Genomic DNA, 19,450 nt, shown 5'->3' with positions numbered 1-19,450 from the left:
GTTTCTCTACAACAGTTTAGGAGCATCAACTATAAAGTGCCACAACACTCCATCTCCAGAACCGGACGGTGACCAGACCTACCCATAGACCGGAGTATGAAACTCCTCTACAAGGTTTACGGCCCTAAAGGGATAAGGAGGTCCCAGAAGCCCTCCTCTAAACAGCGTAAAAGGGGGTCTGTCTTATCTAAACCTATAAAGAAGATCGACAGACCAAAAGCCATAAAATGGAGAAGGTACCATGTAAGGACAGGGAATGTGACGTTCCTCTGACTCGCTAGGGGTCGTGACCCAGCGGCTTGATGGAGACACACGCAGCCGTCAATGGGAAAAAAGCATGAATGTCCCATTTTCCGCTAACATTGACGTGAAACTTTCACAGGAAGCTCATAACATCATACGACGCATCATACTGTGACAGTGAAACGGTATGGTGGTGTATGGATGTGCAGGACTGGACTGGGAACTAAATTCAGCCCTGGACATTTATTTAGACCAGCCTACTACATGAGAATACGAGATATATCGACTAGATTTGAGATCATTTTACTTGACAAGATACTATTTTTTGCAGTGCAAGTAGAATAAACTGACCCTTTCTGCATTTCGGCCCTGCAGTTCCTCGCTCTGATATCCAAACAAATTGTCTGCTTTCATTTTTTTGTTTCTTTGCATCTTGTTTGAGCAGCGTTCTGTTTTTTGGCATTTCTGTGGTTTGTGGCGAATGGATCACTAAAATACCCAGATATATATGCTCTAGTATTTGCTCAGCTCATGGTGTTTGTCCCAGCTGATTCCCATTCATTTTTATAGGACTTCATTAGAAATGACCACGCATTTCTCTCTTTCTCACTATCTCAGAGACCCTCACACATGTCAAATTGTCCCCGTCCCCCAATGGCCAGTCAATACCTGGGGATGTGTAGCTCATTCTTCTGACTCTGACTCATTCTGACTCAAGTGTTTGTGAAATCTACAACCCCATTTTTGAAAAAGTTGGGACGCTGTGCAGAATGTAAATAAAAATAGGATGCAATGATATGAAAATCATGTAAACCATATTTTTAAAGGAAAATACTAGAAAGACAACATATCAAATGTTGACACTGAGAAATGTTGTTGTTTTTTGAAAAATATTTGCCCATTTTGAATTTGATGCCAACAACACGTTCCAAAAAAGTTGGGACGGGGGCCTGTTTACCACTGTTTACTGTGTTTCATCACCTCTTCTTTTAACAACACTCTGTAAGCATTTGGGAACTGAGGAGACACTGCTGTAGTTCTGAAAGTAAAATGTTTTCCTGTTCTTGTTTGATACAGGATTTCAGCTGATCATCAGTTCAGAGGCTCCTTCGTCGTATTTTTCATTTCATAATGCGCCAAATGTTTTCAGTGGTGACCGGTCTGGACTGCAGGCAGGTCAGTTTAGCGCCTGGACTCTTTTAATATGGAGCAATGCTGTTGTAATACATGCAGAATGTGGTTTGACGTTGTCTTGCTGAAATAATCAAGGCCTTCCCTGAAAAAGACGTCATCTGGATGGCAGCGTATTTTGCCAAAACATGTATATATCGTTCAGCATTAATGGTGCCTTCACAGATGTGCACATCACCCATGCCATGTGCACTAATGCCCCCTATACCATCATGAATACTGGCTTTTGAACTGTGCACTGATAACAAGCTGAGTGGTCTTTAGCCCGGAGGACACAGTGTCCATGATTTCCAAAAAAGAGTTTCAAATGTTGATTCGTCGTACCAAGGAACACTTTTCCACTTCCCCTCAGTCCATTTTAAATGAGCTCAGGCCCAGAGAAGGTGGCAGCGTTTCTGGATCCTGTTTATATTTGGTTTCTTCTTTGTGTTTTAGAGTTTTAACTTGCATTTGTGGATGCAGTGATGAACTGTTTTCACAGACAGTGGTTTTCAGAAGTGTTTCTGAGCCCATGCAGTGATTTCCACTACAGAATCATGTCTGTTTTTAATGCAGTGCCGCCTGAGAGCCCAAAGATCACGGCCAGCAAATACTGGTTTTTGGCCTTGACCCTTACATACAGAGATTTCTCCAGATTCTCTGAATCTTTTAATGATATTATGAACCGTAGATGATGAAAAGCAAAAGTTCTTTGCTATTTTATGTTGAGAAACGTTATTCTTGAATTGTTGCACTATTTGATGGTGCAGTCTTTCACAGAGTGGTGAACCCCTCCTCATCTTTACTTCTGAAAGACTCCGCCTCTCTGAGGTGATCTTTATACCCGTTCATGTTACTGACCTGTTGCCAATCAACCACCAGGTATTTTTTTTAGCATTACACAATTTTACCAGCCTTTTGTTCCTCCATCCCAACTTTTTTTGGAACGTGTTGTTGGCATTAAATTCAAAATGGGCAAATATTTTTCAAAAAACAATAAAATTTCTCAGTTTTAACATCTGATTTGTTGTCTTTGTACTATTTTCAATGAAATACAGGGTTGAAATTTTTTGCACATCATTGCATTTTGTTTTAATTTACATTTTGCACAGCGTCCCAACTTTTTTGGAAATGGGTTTGTGTAACTCATCCCATGTTTCATCTCGAGTGAAAGTCATGCTGGAGACTTTGGAATGATCTTCAAAACTGGTTGCATGATCTGGACATAATGTGATTTTGGTAACATTTTACTGTAGAGTCCTGTTCATAAGGCTACAGGACACCTACATAAGCTTTTCATGATAACTGGCATAACCTCACATAACTGTTTATGAATGTTTATTCCAACAGGCATCATTCGCTATAACAGTTACATTCACAATTTTTTTATCAAAGTCAGCTAAAGTAGCCTTTATGACAGACGATGCCTTTTGCAATAAGGAATTTATAAAAAGTTATGTAGGGTTATATCAGTTATCATGATTTGGTGATTATTTATCCTACTTTTGCTTTTTATTTAGGATTAGATTAATAATACTTCTTATTTGAATTGATCTGTATTTCTTAGAGTTCTCACCTCACCTGGTTCAGTTTATTTGACTTTGTTTGTTTTTTTCTATATACACATATATCCTGCATTGCTCTTTTCACCAGCTGCTTTACTGTTGAACGTTGTGGGTTGTTAACTCATGTGTGTGTATCTCATATAGTTCTAGTTCTAACAGCTGAAAAAGAATCCCAGCAAATGTATATAATCTAATTTCCTCCATATAATGAGAGCATTATAATTGTTCCTATGTTTATTAACAGTGTCTATAACATTAACTTATTTGTTTATTATTTAGAGACTATTTTATCCTGTTGGACTAGCGCCGCATGTTTATTATTATTATTATTATTATTATTATTATTATTATTATTGTCATCTAATACTTACATTAATAGTAATACCCATAGCTCCTACAACAGAGTGTTTCATATCAAAGCACTCTGAATGACTTTGGTGTAAATGTTCAAAGTTCAATCAGTAAAGCCGCCTTTAACAGAGCCCCAATCCGTCCTACATTCCGTTAAATAATCATTTAAGGTCTAATAAAATCTCAGATTTAAGGCTCATCAAATCTTAATTAAAAGAGCACCACACGTCTCAGCAGGAGTGGTTGAGTCCTCCTGCTCTGCACTACTGCTGTCTGTCCAGGAGGGGGCGGTGATGACATGGGAAATTCTCTCTACTATATCACTCACTAGAAAACTAACATACTACTACTACTACTACTAATAATAATAATAATAACGATAATAATGGTAATAATTACTGTACTTACTGCTACACCACTGTTCAGAACTTTTAAATAATTGGTAATATTAATTAATATTCTGTAATAACACAGTGAAGATTGAAATGTTATAAACTAGACAAACTGAAGATTAATTCACAGTTGAAAGTCTTTTGAGTATGACGTGGTAAAATCATGGATTTTGTTAGATGATGAATTATATTTGTCTATTTATCTGAAGAGCTGTTCAGTTAGTGAGATTTAGCCCCTGCTTTTGAATATGAGGCATTTTGGAAATGATTCTTGATGTTCTACAGCTTTTTCAATTATTATAGATCATCTGAGGAATAATAACAGAATATTAGCTTCATATTACAATCATTTTACACATGAATATGAAACAAAACTGCTCTATATTATTAAAAACCCTTTGACCAGTACCTATTATTATTATTATTATTATTATTATTATTATTACTCTGTGTATGTTGGTGACTGGTTTGAGAGCGATCAGCGCTGGGCAGTTTATAAATGGTGTGTATTTAGGGTGTTAGAGGCTGAAAGTGATGAGTGTGTGTTGTTGGTGTGAGACTGCAGATCAGACAGACAGACAGACAGACAGCAGAGCAGTGAGAATCCTTTAGAGTGTTTAATGGCTGAGGTACAGCAGGCGGCCGCGGCGCGGATGAAGACGCTCTCTGAGGACCGTCTGTTGTGAGGATCAGAGACGAGGATCAAAAATCAGAGCTGAGCATCTTAAAGTGAATTTGATTCATTTAAATCCAAAAAACTTCCTTCCCATTTCTTCATTCCTCCGTCTGCACATTCACTCGCTCCCCCTCAGTCCTTCTTCTCCGCTACCATGACTGGAGAAAAAGACAGAAGGAATATGACATTTTCCATCTGCCACTCCACTCCGTACAACTTTAGGTGGAGCTAAACTGCTGTAGGCTAAATGGGTGGAGCTAAACTGCTGTAGGCTGAATGGGTGGAGCTAAACTGCTGTAGGCTGAATGGGTGGAGCTAAACTGCTGTAGGCTGAATGGGTGGAGCTAAACTGCTGTAAATTGTTGGGTATTGGTCAATAATGTAAATGAAATTAGTTCTCTCTCTCTCTCTTTCTCTCTCTCTCTCTCTCTCTCTGTCTCTCTCTCTCTCTCTCGCTCTCTCTCTCTCTCAGTGAGCATACCTCTGACCTCCAGAGTACACTCCACCTCGTCCTGGCCAAGGTCATTGACAGCCATGCAGCCGTATTTGCCCCCGTCGAAGGTGCTGGGTTTGCGGATGTTCAGGGTCAGAACTCCCTGATTGTTCATCATCAGGTACTTCGGGTCATCTCCAATGATCATCCTGTTCTTCATCCAGATGATCTTGGGCTGCATGAACAAACAGAAGCAGGATTCCAGAAACATGTTACCAGGTAAATTAAGCATTTACTCGTTTATTTAACATTTTGGATTAAACCCCATTTCCAGAAAAGGTGGGACATTTTGTAAAATTCAATAAAAACAAGAAACCATGAGCTGTTCCTGATAATGTCCCTGTCTTTAACCCTGATTTAAAAACACACTGGACAGTCCTGAGAAAGACCTGCAGCAGGGCAGACGGGCAGACGTCTCGCAGCAGAGGGGGCTGCTGCGACCTACTGACCACTTCTACCACACTCTCACCTAGTTTTAGAGAACACTGCCGTGTAAAACTCCACCAGAAGCTCGCAAGAGTCAAACGTCTTTTCAGGACTCGAGGTGACCGAGGGGTTAAAGCAGGGGTGGAGTTACGGGACTGAATCACTCTACCAGCTGATCGGTGGCTCTGATCTGTACAGACAGACAGTCTACTAGAATGTAGCAGCATGAGATTCACAAACAGAGCATCATTTTAAACTGAGTCGCTTTTTCAGCCTCCATATGTGACATATGGCATATGCTGATAGCGCCTCTGTCTGTCCAGAACTGGAGCTGCCCAGGGGTGAGTTTGGGGTCTGGATATTGGACTACAGCCTTGGGTCTCTTTTTACTGCCAAAATATTTCATATGAGTTTCAATAATAGGCTCATACAACCACTGAATCTTGTGGTAGGCGTATCTCTGCATCATCTCTGCCTGAGCTGCTAGACTTAATGTCTTTTGAGACCCTTTTTACAGAGTGACTTTATTTCTAAAAAGCAACAAGCAACAAATCTCACTCTTCATACAGGGAGAGTCACTTGAAAGAGGCCCCAAATATTCTGTTGTAACTCCCATTAGGATGAAGCAATCTGAACCCAAAAAATACGCAATCGTGTAATCGATTGCGTTACACGCGATGCTGGAAGTGATCTCCATTTTCTGCCAGACACATGAAGGGGTACGGGGGTTTGCACCCGGAAGTTGCAAATGGAGGTTAAACGTTGCGACGGCTGTCCGGCGCCTACTTCATCGCTCCAAGGCAGGGGCATCCCGGCTTGTTCAAAGCTCCATATACTGAGGAGCTCATTGCACATTGTTTGGTTCTGATTGCTTCGTCCTAGAGAGAGTTATTACTGAATATTCGGGGCCTCTTTCGAGTGAATCTCCCTGTAGACAACAGTGTATCATACAGTGTCAAAAAACACATAATGAAGTTGATTAGAGAGTCTGAACTCCTCCACACAGTTTGAGCTGTGTTATGATTTAGACATGCAGTTAGCACCATGCTAATTGGTTTTGCTTTTGAGGAAACTGTGCAAACATCTGAACTAGATCTATGAAGAACTTAATACTACATTAGCAGTATTAGTATTAGTGTCTATAATGAACTCTGGGAGATGGTTGAAGGTTCTTTGGCTACCGAGTGACTCACTACACTGAAATGGTCACTGTGCTGTTCTTGCCTTGGGGAATCCTCTGACTGAGCAGCTGATGGCAGTGCTGTAGCCTGCAACCACTGATCTGTCCACCAGGGGTGTCGTAAACTTTGGAGGAGCGTTCACATCCTTCTCCTTAAAGGGAGCACGCCTATACTGCAGACCTGAGGGAGAAAGAAGGGGATTAAAAGGGGGAATTCCACCGATTTTCAAAATTTCAAAGTGGAGTTTCAGTGAACTCTTTAGATGTTCAACGCTGCTGATTTTACTGTGTGAGATTCCCTATCATGATCTCATACTCAGTGTAACACAGTCACACATACTGACCGGTCTTAGAGATGGTGGCCGTGTTCTTGCTAACGCAGGGATCCTCACTCAGCCCACAGAGATTTTCACTGAAAACACGGAACTTGTACTCGTTCCCCATCACCAGGTCAGACACGGTGCAGTTAGTGCGGCGGTTGTGCTCATACACTGTAAACCACTCCTACAGACAGGGAGAGGAACAGGGTCAAACGCCATACCAGCCTGGAACTGCCACAACAAAACACTGTCCGAGCCCAGTGAATATTCAGCCTGAATCGACTTAAACCCAACAAAATACTGTCTGAACCCGAATTAAACCCGACAAAATACTGTCTGAACCCGAATTAAACCCAACAAAATTCTATCCAAACCCGACTTAAATCCAACAAAATTCTACATAAATTGACTTAAACCCAACAAAATTCTGTCTGAACTGTAGTTTGCAATTGAATACTGCAATAGTAATTTATGGTGTTTACTTTTCGTCTTATCTTCATGTTTTATAGTTTTATCATCATTTTTTCCGTACTGCTGTAGGCTGAGCCTCACCTTGGTTTTCATGTCTGCTTTCTGGATGGTGTAGCCGCTGATTTCACAGTTTCCATCGTCTCTGGGTGGGCTCCACTCCAGCGCTGCATTAAAGCCCCAAACATCGGTCACCTTGACACCCAAGGGTGGCCCTGGTTTATCTGCAGGGATTTAACACTCAGGTTACACTGCTGGCTGATCTTTAATAAGACGCTGGGTGTTTGCTCTGATACAGGAGCCAGACCTCCAGACTCCAGCTCACAGGAGCTCTTAGTGGCCCACAATTACACATCTTAACAAAACATCATCACTCATCCAAATTTACATGTCAAGAAAATATCCCATCACCAGCACTTAGATAAAGAAACGTTCACTAAAGTTCACGCAAATTTATATCCGCTGACAAAAAGAGATGCCAGAAATAAAGCCTGGTTTGTGCCCTAAACTTCACACACATTGAACAGAATCAGAACCTTCTCAAAGGCGTATGGGGTCTTTCTGCACCCACCCCCACTAACATCGATCCTTAGCTTAATTAATGAAGGAATCAGTCTCCCAGTCTGTCAGTTAGGTAGCACTGCTTCTGCCTCACTGACTGCTGGTTGATTTTATTCCAATGCCATAAAATAATGTGTAACGCAGTGTGTACAGCTAAAAAACAAAATCTAATTCACTTTAATTGGCTCTACTGAACTGTCATCACCTGTTGACCAAAAATATTCATTGTAAAAAACGAACTGGACAAAGATTCGAGTACAGCTTAAGTACAGCCACTTATCCCAAATCATTCAAAGACACATTTGAAGTCCAAATATTGCTTCTGTAGTTTAAAACTGCAGCAGCAGTTAACATTGCTAACAAACACTAGAACTTTATAGTCACTTAAAAAGCCCAAATCATTTTTGTAAAACATACCTAACCAAACCGTCTCTCAACCCACTCCAATCCAGGTCTTCATTAAAGCACAGACTAATAGATGTGGTTTGGGTTCAGAATAGCTTAGTGCACATGTGTCAGGCTCCAGTCCTCATGGGCCAAAACACTGCCGACCTCAGCACATTAAACACAACTGATTGAGCTCATCAGCTAATCAGCAAGGCCTCATGAACTGAATTCACAGTGTTAGACGGGAAACACTGCCCTCTGCAGCACTTTGGACCAGAACGTCCTCAGTTTGACACGCCTGACTTAATGTGAACTATAAAAATGGTCAAAACTGTGGGCCACTTTAGACAACTTCACAACACAGTGTGTGACACATGCTTTAGAGATAACAATATTTTATACTTGTTAATGACATACAATTTTAATATATATTGCTTATAATAAAAATCAGAGATGAGCCCAAAAATAGATCCACACATTCTCACACATTCAGAGACGCATAGTGAATGACGACCCTGATTCTCCTTGACTTCTCGGTTATTTTTCCTGCTGTGTTGTGTGTTGTGAAAGCTCTCCACTCGGGGAATAAAAGCTCCTGAGATGATTAGTCTGTTCTTAATCTGTTTGAACACCTGACTCTCCTCAGCACCGCTCAGCAGATTAAGGTCACCTACTGCAGTATAAACCCAGCAGATCAGCTGAAACACGGTGCTGAGGAGATTCATGGTGCTGAAAAAGAACAGCATCTTTGAGTTCATGAGCTTTGGAAGAAGTAATGTAGTGGAGTTTTTTTTGTGAATATCTTTCAATCATATGTGGAGTTTTAAACTACATTTTCACCAGTTACTCAGCTGTGTGGGGTTTATTTTATATAGCATACAAATTCACCCCTCAGTGCTTCAGATGGAGGATTTGGGTTTTGACTCTGCCATCAAACTTCTGCTCTGAAAGCAGCTGTAAGTGTTTCTGTAAGTCTTTAAGAAGAGATTTTATGGCGATGTTTCTTAGTAATTCTTAGTAATTTTATGGTGTTCTGCCACCAGCCGCACTGCGCAGAGGCTCCTGGGAGACGCATGCGGCCGATAAAATGACTGTTTTCTGTTGTTTATGCTGCTTGTCTTCTGGTTAGGTATGTGTACGTTTTACATGTTATTCTGTGTCTCAGATGCTGGTTTTTGGGGTGACGTGTGCCGGGGTGGGTCACCGGTGGCATAAAGCCTGTGGTTAGTGGTGACCCCTGCTTCCCGCCGTCTATTCAGTGCTTTATGTTCCTGTTTTCTGCTTCGTTTAATAAAAAAGACTTTTTTTTTTTTCCCTCTGAGTGGCGATACAATGTGCTCAAACCTGTTGCATTCTGTCTGTTTCCCAGTGTTCTGTTCTTCCCTGCTGGAGTTTAACTCGTACCTACGATGCGGATGTCTATGGTGGCCTGATCCTCCATGTTTTCAATCTGCAGGACGAGTGTGTATTTCCCGGAATGGTCTCTCTCTGCTGAGCGGATGAACAGGACTGAATCCACGTTGGAGGTCCTGATGCCCACCTTCTTAGGATCCACTGGCTCTCCATCCTTCAGCCACTGAGCCATGGGACGAGGTTTACCCTGCACACACAAACACATTCAGAAAGGTTTTGTGGATATTTTGGAGCAAGGCTGGACATCCACTCCTTATTTTACTACTGTAATTGTTCAATAGCAAAGCTAACAGTGCACATTAGTACTCTTATACTGAAAATACCAGCTGCACATTTCTTTTGGTTTGTCTGATTGATGTTATATTAGAAACAATGAAACTCAATTGGCTTGATGTGAAATGCTCCATCCACAGAGCCAGAGTCGTTCACAGTGGTGGTGATAGGAACCAGACGTCCACCTCTAAAGCTCCCTCACAGAAAGTTACTACAGTAAATGGTTATGAATTCACTGCCTGATGACTGAGACACTGTTTTATGATAGTTTTGAGAAGATTTTGGTCTAAAAAACATTTTGAAACTACATTCATGGAGGGACACATAATATGCAGGGCGCTGTGAGGCAAAATAGTCCCTAAAGAAAACTTATTATTTCAGATTTTCCACTATTTTCCATCATCAACATTCCATATAAACTCAGAAGACTCGTGTAGGTTCACTGGTGGTTCTGGATAGTAAATAAAATGTCAGACATCTGAACCATTTCACACCAAACCACTCTGAATGAGTTTATGTTAATTTACATCCTCATATTTCACTGATTTAATGCTGAAATTTTCACACACACAAACACACCTGGAAGGGAATGACCAGGTTGATGGTTTCTCCCACTCTCCTGATGTACTTGGTTCTGAGGTGGCGTGGGAGACGGATCTTAGGATGCTCTAAGAAAATTAAATGTACAGTTTCCACACTTAGACCAAATGTAATCAATCAGCCAAGAAGCGTTCTGTGTCTGAAGTTTGCTTCTTTAGTTTCAGCACTGGAGCTACGAGGCTAATGCTAATAAGTAATGGAACCCCACCAATTACCAGTCAACTAAATTCAGACTTGTACTATTGTTTAGCTTTTGTCCAAAAGTGTTTAATTTCACTTTAATAACAAGACTTGCTTGTTTTAACCCATAATTCCATATCTTACCCATGATTTCTCTGACGGTAACGGGCTGAGAGAGGATAGCCGGAGGGCTGCGGCCAGCGATGTTTACCGCCACGACACGGAAATTCATTTTCTCCCCCGTAGGCAGGTTCCTCACTGTGTAGCTCTGACGATCCACCAGATCAGTGTTCGCCACTTGCCACTCCGTATCTGACGCAAATACAAAGACAGGAAAAAGTCCAATTATTTATCAGGTTCAGCAAGAATGTAACGTTACATAACCATTGTTTTTAATGAAGGTCTGCACACTGGTGCTGGCGCTGAATGACACCGAGCACTGTTCAGTTTCTCAGCACGTCACAGTGCGATACACAGCATTTAGCAGTACTACATTAAATTAAGGACATATTGAGACCACGGAGAGCCACAGTAGATCACATGTGGCTTGAAATGTACACAGAGGAAGGCAACCAGTCTTTTAGATAAACAAACAGACGCTAATGGTAAACTACCTCAGCTAACCTTACTGTCCTAGCCTTTTCAGCTCGTATCGATCAGCTCTAAAACAGCCAGTCTGTGTAGAGAAAGTAAACTGATACCAAGCAGGATAAAGGATGCTGAACACTTTATTTCAATCAATTTTCATGAGTAGAGTGTAAAAATGAAATTGAACCTGGCATTTTTGGCCTGTACCTGCTAGCATACTATAGCAGTGCTCAGCTACGTGACGCTACTCGATGCTGCGCTGCGCAAAGTGGTGCGTCCAGTGTATGACGGCCTTGATGAAAGACACAGGACAATTTCTAACTAAAGACACAAACTTATTTCAATCAAATTTATTGAACTTACTGAACTTATTCTGCTTGTGCCTTGTTCCGTAACACTCATGATGCTTTGTAATAGTAGGATTGATCCTTTTCAGCATGTCCCTCCATCACCCGGTAGATTACCTGCCTGTTCATGCTGATCTAGCAGTTTTCTGTAGCCTCACCTCCCTCTTTGCAGAACTCGATGACGTATCCATCCAAACCTCCCGCTCCGATCTTCTCTGGAGCCAACCACTTCAGAGAGCAGGTCGTATCAGTTACATCCTCCACCATCAGCTTGGTCGGTTCGCTGGTGGGCGCTGGGTGGGGGAAAGAGAAAGAGTAAATAAATGCTGTTTGCAGCTGTTCTGATTCCTTCACAAGTGAGTCAGTTTAACCCATAGAGGTTGTAGTTATCGTCAGTGATGATTAAATCGTGCTTGGTTTGCTGAGAGATAAACTATTTTTATTTTTGATTTTTGTTTTTGCTGTTTTGTCATTTTTTGGCTTTAGACAAACAGGAAAAAGGCAGATGTACTCACAAAATTATAAGGTTTGTGTTTGCAAATGGTTGTACTTGCATTACTGTGTTGCTAGTACATCAACGTGATAAAATACTAATTCTTCAAATGTTTAATGCTTTTAACTTTTTGTCCTAGTTTGACTGTTCAGCCCTTAGTAGTGCAGGCTGACGTCCAGCTGCAGTGCACTGTATTTTGCTCTGATAGAATCCGTAATCATGGCCCTCTCATTCAAATGCATTTTTTTAATGTTTTCAAAGCAATAACTTCAGTAGACTATGCTGGGCAGCACTTTTGGGAAACCTATGGATAAATCAGTGAGCAGCAAACTAACGATGCAACAGCATTGCAGCAGTTTCCCCTCAGTAGTCTCTAGTGCAATGTTACGTGCCATGGCACATATGTGCTCTGTGTGCTGTTTTCTTGTTTCTCTTTGCTGCTGTCTGCCACAGCTTCCTTCCCATTGATGGAGTCAGTTCTAGTTGCCACATAGTCTGCTGTTTTTTATGTATTTTACATAATTAAGACCTTAGCCTAAAATTCTTGTTAGCCTTGTTGGTAACCATGTGAAGTCCAGTTGGTAGCTCATCTCTAATTCCACCCGTTAGTAGTAGCTTTTTAAACCTAGGGAAACATGCAGGATAAATTAGGCCTGTCTGTACATAAACAACACGTAGAAAGCCCTTTGTTAAATATGCTATCTAAGAGGGCAGGTGCTGTTTTCACAAGCTCTAAGAATGAGATTGAGAGACTACAATGACAGTGGATCCATTCACTGTATATATATTACCTATGAGGCAAACTTTAATTGGTTGGAACATGCAGCCACTGTTGCTCTCACTAGACATTGTTGATGATAATTGGAAAATACACTGAAAGGATGTGCAGCTGTCAAGAATCTTCACTGAGAAATGGAGACACATCAAACAAAGAAGCTGAACAGTGGACTGACCACCCCAGAGTCCAGACCTCAACACCACTGAATGTGTTTGATTACTTCAGAAAATGATCAACCAACTTCTAAGACTGAACTTTGGAGGTGAGTCTGCAGATTCTTTGAGGAACTGAAAGTGAGTCTCCTGGAAAGAATGGAAGCTGAAATAAAGGTGGCACACTGAACACTGAACAGCTCAGAGTAGAATTAGTTGATGAAGATTTCTGTGTTTTCTGTTTCTTCCTGATAAATTACTTGAACATAATGTCCGTTTTGACTGGATATAAAATAAATGAAAGGTGGTATCTGACTTCTACTCAGTACTGTAGGTGTGCACAAGTCTATCTTTATTTGTGTGGACCAGAATGCATGTGTGTATTTGTACATGTATGCATGCATGTGTTTATAGCTGTGTTGACCCTGCAGGCTCACCGATTGGCATGAAAGGTTTGGAGTTGAGGCTGGGAGCTGACACGCCGATCCCATTAACGGCAAATACTCTCATCTCATACAGAATCCCCTCGATCATCCTCTTAGCTTCGTACGTCGTTCCCTCAAACACATCAAAGTTCAGCTTAGTCCAGCGAGAGGAGCCTTTCTTCTTCCTCTCCATTAGATAACCTGCACAGTGAGGAGGGAAGAGAATCCAGCCACAGTTAACCAAGTCACAGGTATCAGTGTATGAATGTGTGTGCAGTGTTGCGGCGGTAATATGAAGTACTGTGTTACAGTAATATTTCTTTTTTCTGTAATGTAACACATAACAGTGTGTATTCTTGCAATCACATTACAGTTATTAACTCAATATTTGTGCCACTCATATGTATCTAAAAAAACAATATTAGTTATGCACAACATAATTAAATAATGTTTCCTCTATATAGATTATCTGTGTTTGTGCTTGTATATAATTAGTGTATGTGTGCTACCTGCGTGACTCTGATTGTGAATATGAGAAGTGCGCTAGCATGGGAACCTCTGTAAAAAGCTCTGTAAAATGTACACTTTAGTAACAAAGATCTCTGCTGTTTTGAACAGCATCAGTTCATCATTTTAACTCTTTGGTGTCCACAAACTCACCCATGCATCAAATCCAATGTTTCTATATCTGTGTCTGTATTTTTGTGATGATCCAGCTCAGAAATCCAGTTCAAACACTTCCTGAATCTGTAGAGTTGCCCTTTCCATTCCATCTTATCACGAGATCATACGAGACTCACATCCGGAGTTATGAGCCTATGAAGAGGGGCTGAGATACACGTCATCTGCCTCTCACCGTGTGGAACTGGTGAATTCATGTGTCCGTCTACATTCTGTGTGAAACTGACCAATGGACACACAGGAAATCACTAAGGACTGACCATCACGCCGGAAACCCTTCATTCAGTCCACATCGGAGACTCATAGGCAATGACGTGCAGAGAGTTTACAGCTGCTGAAGCTGCTGCAGCGGTTTTGGAAAGTAGTGATGAAGATAACGGAGCATTTTGATATGAAACATATGAGGATCATGTTATATGAAGAGACTTTAAAGGAGAGTTTAAGAAGAAATGAACAAGTTGAGAACATGACCTCAGACCACAGAGGGTTACTGACTGTATGTTCGGAGTAAAGACGGAGCTTTTAAATGATGCCTACTGTGATTGGCTGTTTGTAAATAAAGTACTGAAAGGACTGCTGGGTTTGTACAGCTGGGTCAAATGTGTTTGGATTTTAGAGAGTAACTCAGAAGTAATGAGTAGTGAGATTTACAGGACGTAATGACGAATTTAATAATTCTCAGTGTGTGTATATATTACCCTTAATTGGAGCGCCTCCATCGAATTTGGGTGGTTCCCAGATAATGGTAGCAGTTTCCTCTCCCACTCCAGTACACTTCACATGCTCTGGTGGATCAGGAACATCTAAACACACAAACAAAAATGAAGACAGAAACATTGCGTTGGACACACTGAGAGAGTAAAGTTGGTTATAATGTGACCCACTTATAGAAAACACTTATAGAACACATGGTAAGGAACCCACAGTTGATGAATGTGTGAAAGGCCATTAAATTCAAACTTTGGGTCACTCTAATTCATCTTTTGTTCAACTGGAGCCTGCTCATGAGTCACTGGATTTCACCTTTATATTACTTGTAATCTACCCTTGGGTTGCTGCACATTCAGACTTGAGTGTCAAGAATTCACCCTTGGGCCACTGGAATGCACATATGGGTCACTGAGATCCACCCCTGGTCACTAGAATCCATCCTTAGGCCACTAAATTCCGCCCTTGGGTCACTAGAATTCACTGTTTTTCCACTGGAATCTGGTCTTGCAATACTGGAATGCATCCTTAGGCCACTGAAATCTGTGCTTGGGCAGTAGTCCACCTTTGGGGCATTCTTGATAGGACTAGGCTCCTGGATGAAGGATCTCTAGATGAGGAAAGAATGGGCTGCACTAGGACTGGGAACTGAGGGCCAGACTCCAACACAGTTTGGTGATTTTCCTGCTCAAGCACATCATCTAAACCTGATTACTTGATGAGTTGAATCAGGTGTGCATGAGCAGGAAAATCATCAAACTGTGCAGGAATCTGGCCCTGCAGGACCGGAGCTCCTACCCTTGGAAGGGCGATGCCTCTGGCAGACACCAACTGTACAGTGTGGGAACACACATCTACCAAGACTGACTAAAACCTTAATGGAGTAAGTGAACAAATGACTCTTCATATTCCTTTTGCCCCAAAAAACCAGTCAAGGATCATGTTCATCAGCTGTTCGTTAAGTCTCTATGCTGTATCTCCAAAAGTCACAAGATCCTCTTGTTTGGTAACTTCAGTGCTCAAGTCGGCCAGAATAACAGCATATGGAGCAGGGTGCTTGGTGGACATGGTGTGGGTCATGCTGAAGCAAATGGAGTGAGACCTGATCCTGTGCTGAACATGACTTGAACATAATCAATAATCTGTTCCAACCAATCAGGTCTTAATCTTGGCTGCGCTGCCTACAAACACATTTGACAATATTTCAGTGATATTTGGGTCCATCAGCAAAGCTCGCATAACCTCAGCAATGAGAGATGCAGGTGATGGACAGATCATCATATGATTGACCAAATTTCAGATGGCAGTGTGCCCATCGACAACTACTCCAGCTCCACAGGCCCAAGAAGCAACCAAAAAGCATTCGTCTTAAAAATTCTCAAGAACTGAAGAGAGTGTACTGAGGCCATGAATGCTCAGCAGCAGCTCTTGGGTGCGTTACCAGGATGCTTTAAAGCCATCTGCCCCATAGATTGCTGTATGGCCAATGACTGATACTCAAAGGGGAACAAAACAAGACATTTTACATTTACGGCATTTGGCAGATGCTCTTATCCAGAGCGACTTACAATCTGATCAATTTACACAGGTAGGTGAAGGTAGTGTTAGGAGTCTTGCCCAAGGACTCTTATTGGTATAGTGTAGGGTTCTTACCCAGGCCAGGGATTGAACCCCAGTCCACAGCATAGAAGGCAGAGGTGTTACCCACTAAACTATACCAACAATGTACTGCATTAATGAGCCCTGAGGAGCCGGAGGGTGATGCTTCTGATTGTGACACCTGGCAGAAGAGTTCATGAGAGGGAAGACATCCTCTCAGGAGGATGCAGTTGAAATGACTACCACCAATATCTGCTCCACCTATATGGTTCCAGAATTGGTCTTGACTCTGTTGAGTGTACGGGTGGAGAGTGATTGATTCATTGATTGATTGATTTTCTTAATCGTGCTATCAGTGATGCTTTAGTGCAGAACCAAGAAAGAATGTGTAGCGTAGAAAGAACTGATTGTTTGATTGACTATACACACCCACTGCCGGGTTGGTGATGGTGATGCTGTAGTTTAGAGCGTATTTGGGTCTGATTAATTGATTGATTAAACGTTTGACCCATTGATTGACTGATTGATTGATTGAATGGTTATTTGACTGTTTGATGTACACACCCACTATTTTGATGAAGAGGTTTGCCTTATCCTCTCCTGCTGGGTTGGTGACGGTGATGCTGTAGTTTCCTTCATCCTCTCTTTCTGCTCCCTCAATCACGAAGCTGCTCAGACCCGTCCGGCTCTCCACCCGTACACGGCCCTCGGTTTCTGCCACCACCTGCACGTACACACACAGAGCATGGTCTGCACAGGGACCACCAGGGGCATTCTGGAGTAATGCTAATGAGGGTGAAGGAGAGGTGTGTGACTCAATTAAAATCAAAATGTGGTAAATTAAGTGTCTAAATGTTGGCCCCGTTGTCAAGGAAACTGTGAGCTTGAGCTCATGACTGTACTGGGTGGGTAGGGTGGTCCTTCCTCTACTACCTACCATTTACGGCATTTGGCAGATTCTTTTATCCAGAGCGACTTACAATGTGATCATTTTACACAGGTAGGTGAAGGCAGTGTTAGGAGTCTTGCCCAAGGACTCTTATTGGAATAGCGTAGGGCGCAGGAATCTGTTAGCTGACGTAACAGAATAAGCTGATTAGGTTCCTCTCCAAGCATTTTGAGCCGTGTAATGACGTTGCTCTAGCAGCAGTTTGAATAGATTTAGTGGAGCTTTGCATGTCTCAGATGAAGTACGTGCCAGCCTTCAGCCTCCCAGCTTGGTAGCATCAAGCAACAGAGGGAGACCTCACTGTAAACTGTAACACGTTGCACTTAAAAATAGTTGTGAAAAGCTTCACTTTTACTAAGTAAATCAACAAGGTAAGTTTACAAATTTCTCGTCTGAAAATGTAAACTTTATCAATTTGTTCTAAAATAAGTAAACTTGCTTATAACTTTATAGCACAGTAAACTGTTACCATTATTACACATGATTATACTAGTGGGTGAAATTGGCTATGACTTAAATAAAAAGGAAAAAATAATAAAGGATAAAACTTAAAACTCCAAAAAGCGTCACAGCCCAGCGGAGCTGCTTCACTGCTCATCTCCTCTGCTCTGAAGATCAGCTCACTGATCTGGAAATGTGATTCTGCATTTCTGAATGTTTACTTTGTCTCCCTTTGTCCAGGTGACTATCGGCGCCGGCTCTCCTGTGATCTCCACATCCAGACGGAGCTTGTTGCCGGCGACAACGATGATTGTATTCTGGGATACCATGTTACCGGCAACGTCCAGATGGATCTTAGGAGGCTCTGAGAGAGAGAGAGAGAGAGAGAGAGAGAGAATGTGATTGTGATTAGTTAGTAGGATTAGTTGGACACAATTGGATGAATAGGTAGATGGATGGATACAGACAAATTAAGAGATAGATAGATAGATAGATAGATAGATAGATAGATAGATAAATGGATGGATGGATGGATGGATGGATAGATAGATGGATAAACGGATGGATGCACAAGTGGATGGATGGATGAATGGATGGATGAGTAGATGGATGGATGGATGGATGGATGATGGATAGATGGATAGATGGATGAATGGATGGATGGATGGATAGATAGATGGATAAACGGATGGATGCACAAGTGGATGGATGGATGAATGGATGGATGAGTAGATGGATGGATGGATGGATGGATGATGGATAGATGGATAGATGGATGAATGGATGGATGGATGTATGGATGGATAGATGGATAGACGGATGGATGGATGCATAAGTGGATGGATAGATGGATGGATGGATGCATAAGTGGATGGATGGATGGATGGATGGATAAATGAATGGATGGATGGATGGATGGATGGACGGATGGATGGATGAAAGAAAGATGAAGCGGTCTGCTGGGACGTACCTTGCCTGGGAACGTAGTCAATCTTGATCTCTGAGAGAAAAGGAGAGAAACAGTAAATTGACCATCAAATCTCAGTTATTTTCAAAAGCAGGAGAAGATAAACTCATTTAATTTTGCACATGTTAACAGAGCTGTGCAGCCAATCAGAGTAAAGAGTATCATAATTACATGCACTGTTACACCTGTATTTTTATTACAGCTTACTTTGAGGGGTCACTAAAATGCCCATCGTTTGTTTATATCTGGATTTATTGCTATATCATGTAGAAGGATAACAAAATCAAACAGTAATTAACTAATTAGCTAACATCTTCTAAATGACAGCGTATATGCTTCTGCATTATGATAATTTCATTATTATATGACAAAAATAAAAGTTCCTAAAATGAGCGCAACACACAATATTGGTGACAGGAACTTCAGCGGACTGCAGTCGATTACTCTGAACAAGCAACATTTCTTGGTGGAAGAGTGGAAGAATTAGAGATTATCCTAATTATTATTACTGTTAAATTATCATTTATTAACTACTTGTGTATTTTATCATATGTTAGGCGGTGCTTTACAGTGGCTTATTGCTTTGATACACCTGAGAAAAGCTGTTTATCTGGTCAGTTAGTG

The 19,450-nt window shown here is 41.5% G+C and overlaps 1 protein-coding gene across 4 annotated transcripts in view; it reads right to left on the bottom strand.

Moving 5' to 3' along the window:
* Window positions 1-4,319: 4,319 nt before the first annotated feature.
* The window catches only part of mybpc2b (myosin binding protein Cb), a 57,938-nt gene continuing 42,807 nt past the window's right edge, over window positions 4,320-19,450 (bottom strand). For all 4 annotated transcript variants that reach the window (XM_036580863.1, XM_036580848.1, XM_036580839.1 and 1 more), the window contains 14 exons: window positions 18,830-18,859; window positions 18,081-18,223; window positions 17,034-17,193; window positions 14,861-14,965; window positions 13,494-13,682; window positions 11,792-11,926; window positions 10,843-11,010; window positions 10,498-10,586; window positions 9,637-9,832; window positions 7,369-7,508; window positions 6,841-7,000; window positions 6,541-6,677; window positions 4,879-5,065; window positions 4,320-4,555 (listed from right to left, as the gene is read on the bottom strand). In XM_036580863.1, coding sequence (XP_036436756.1) covers window positions 4,530-4,555; window positions 4,879-5,065; window positions 6,541-6,677; window positions 6,841-7,000; window positions 7,369-7,508; window positions 9,637-9,832; window positions 10,498-10,586; window positions 10,843-11,010; window positions 11,792-11,926; window positions 13,494-13,682; window positions 14,861-14,965; window positions 17,034-17,193; window positions 18,081-18,223; window positions 18,830-18,859 — 1,865 coding nt within the window. In that variant the 3' untranslated portion in view covers window positions 4,320-4,529. The remainder of the gene's footprint in view (window positions 4,556-4,878; window positions 5,066-6,540; window positions 6,678-6,840; window positions 7,001-7,368; window positions 7,509-9,636; window positions 9,833-10,497; window positions 10,587-10,842; window positions 11,011-11,791; window positions 11,927-13,493; window positions 13,683-14,860; window positions 14,966-17,033; window positions 17,194-18,080; window positions 18,224-18,829; window positions 18,860-19,450) is intronic.

Source organism: Colossoma macropomum, unplaced genomic scaffold (assembly GCF_904425465.1).
Source record: "Colossoma macropomum unplaced genomic scaffold, Colossoma_macropomum, whole genome shotgun sequence".
NCBI classification, from domain to species: domain Eukaryota; kingdom Metazoa; phylum Chordata; class Actinopteri; order Characiformes; family Serrasalmidae; genus Colossoma; species Colossoma macropomum.
This window is presented reverse-complemented; position numbering and strand designations above follow the sequence as displayed.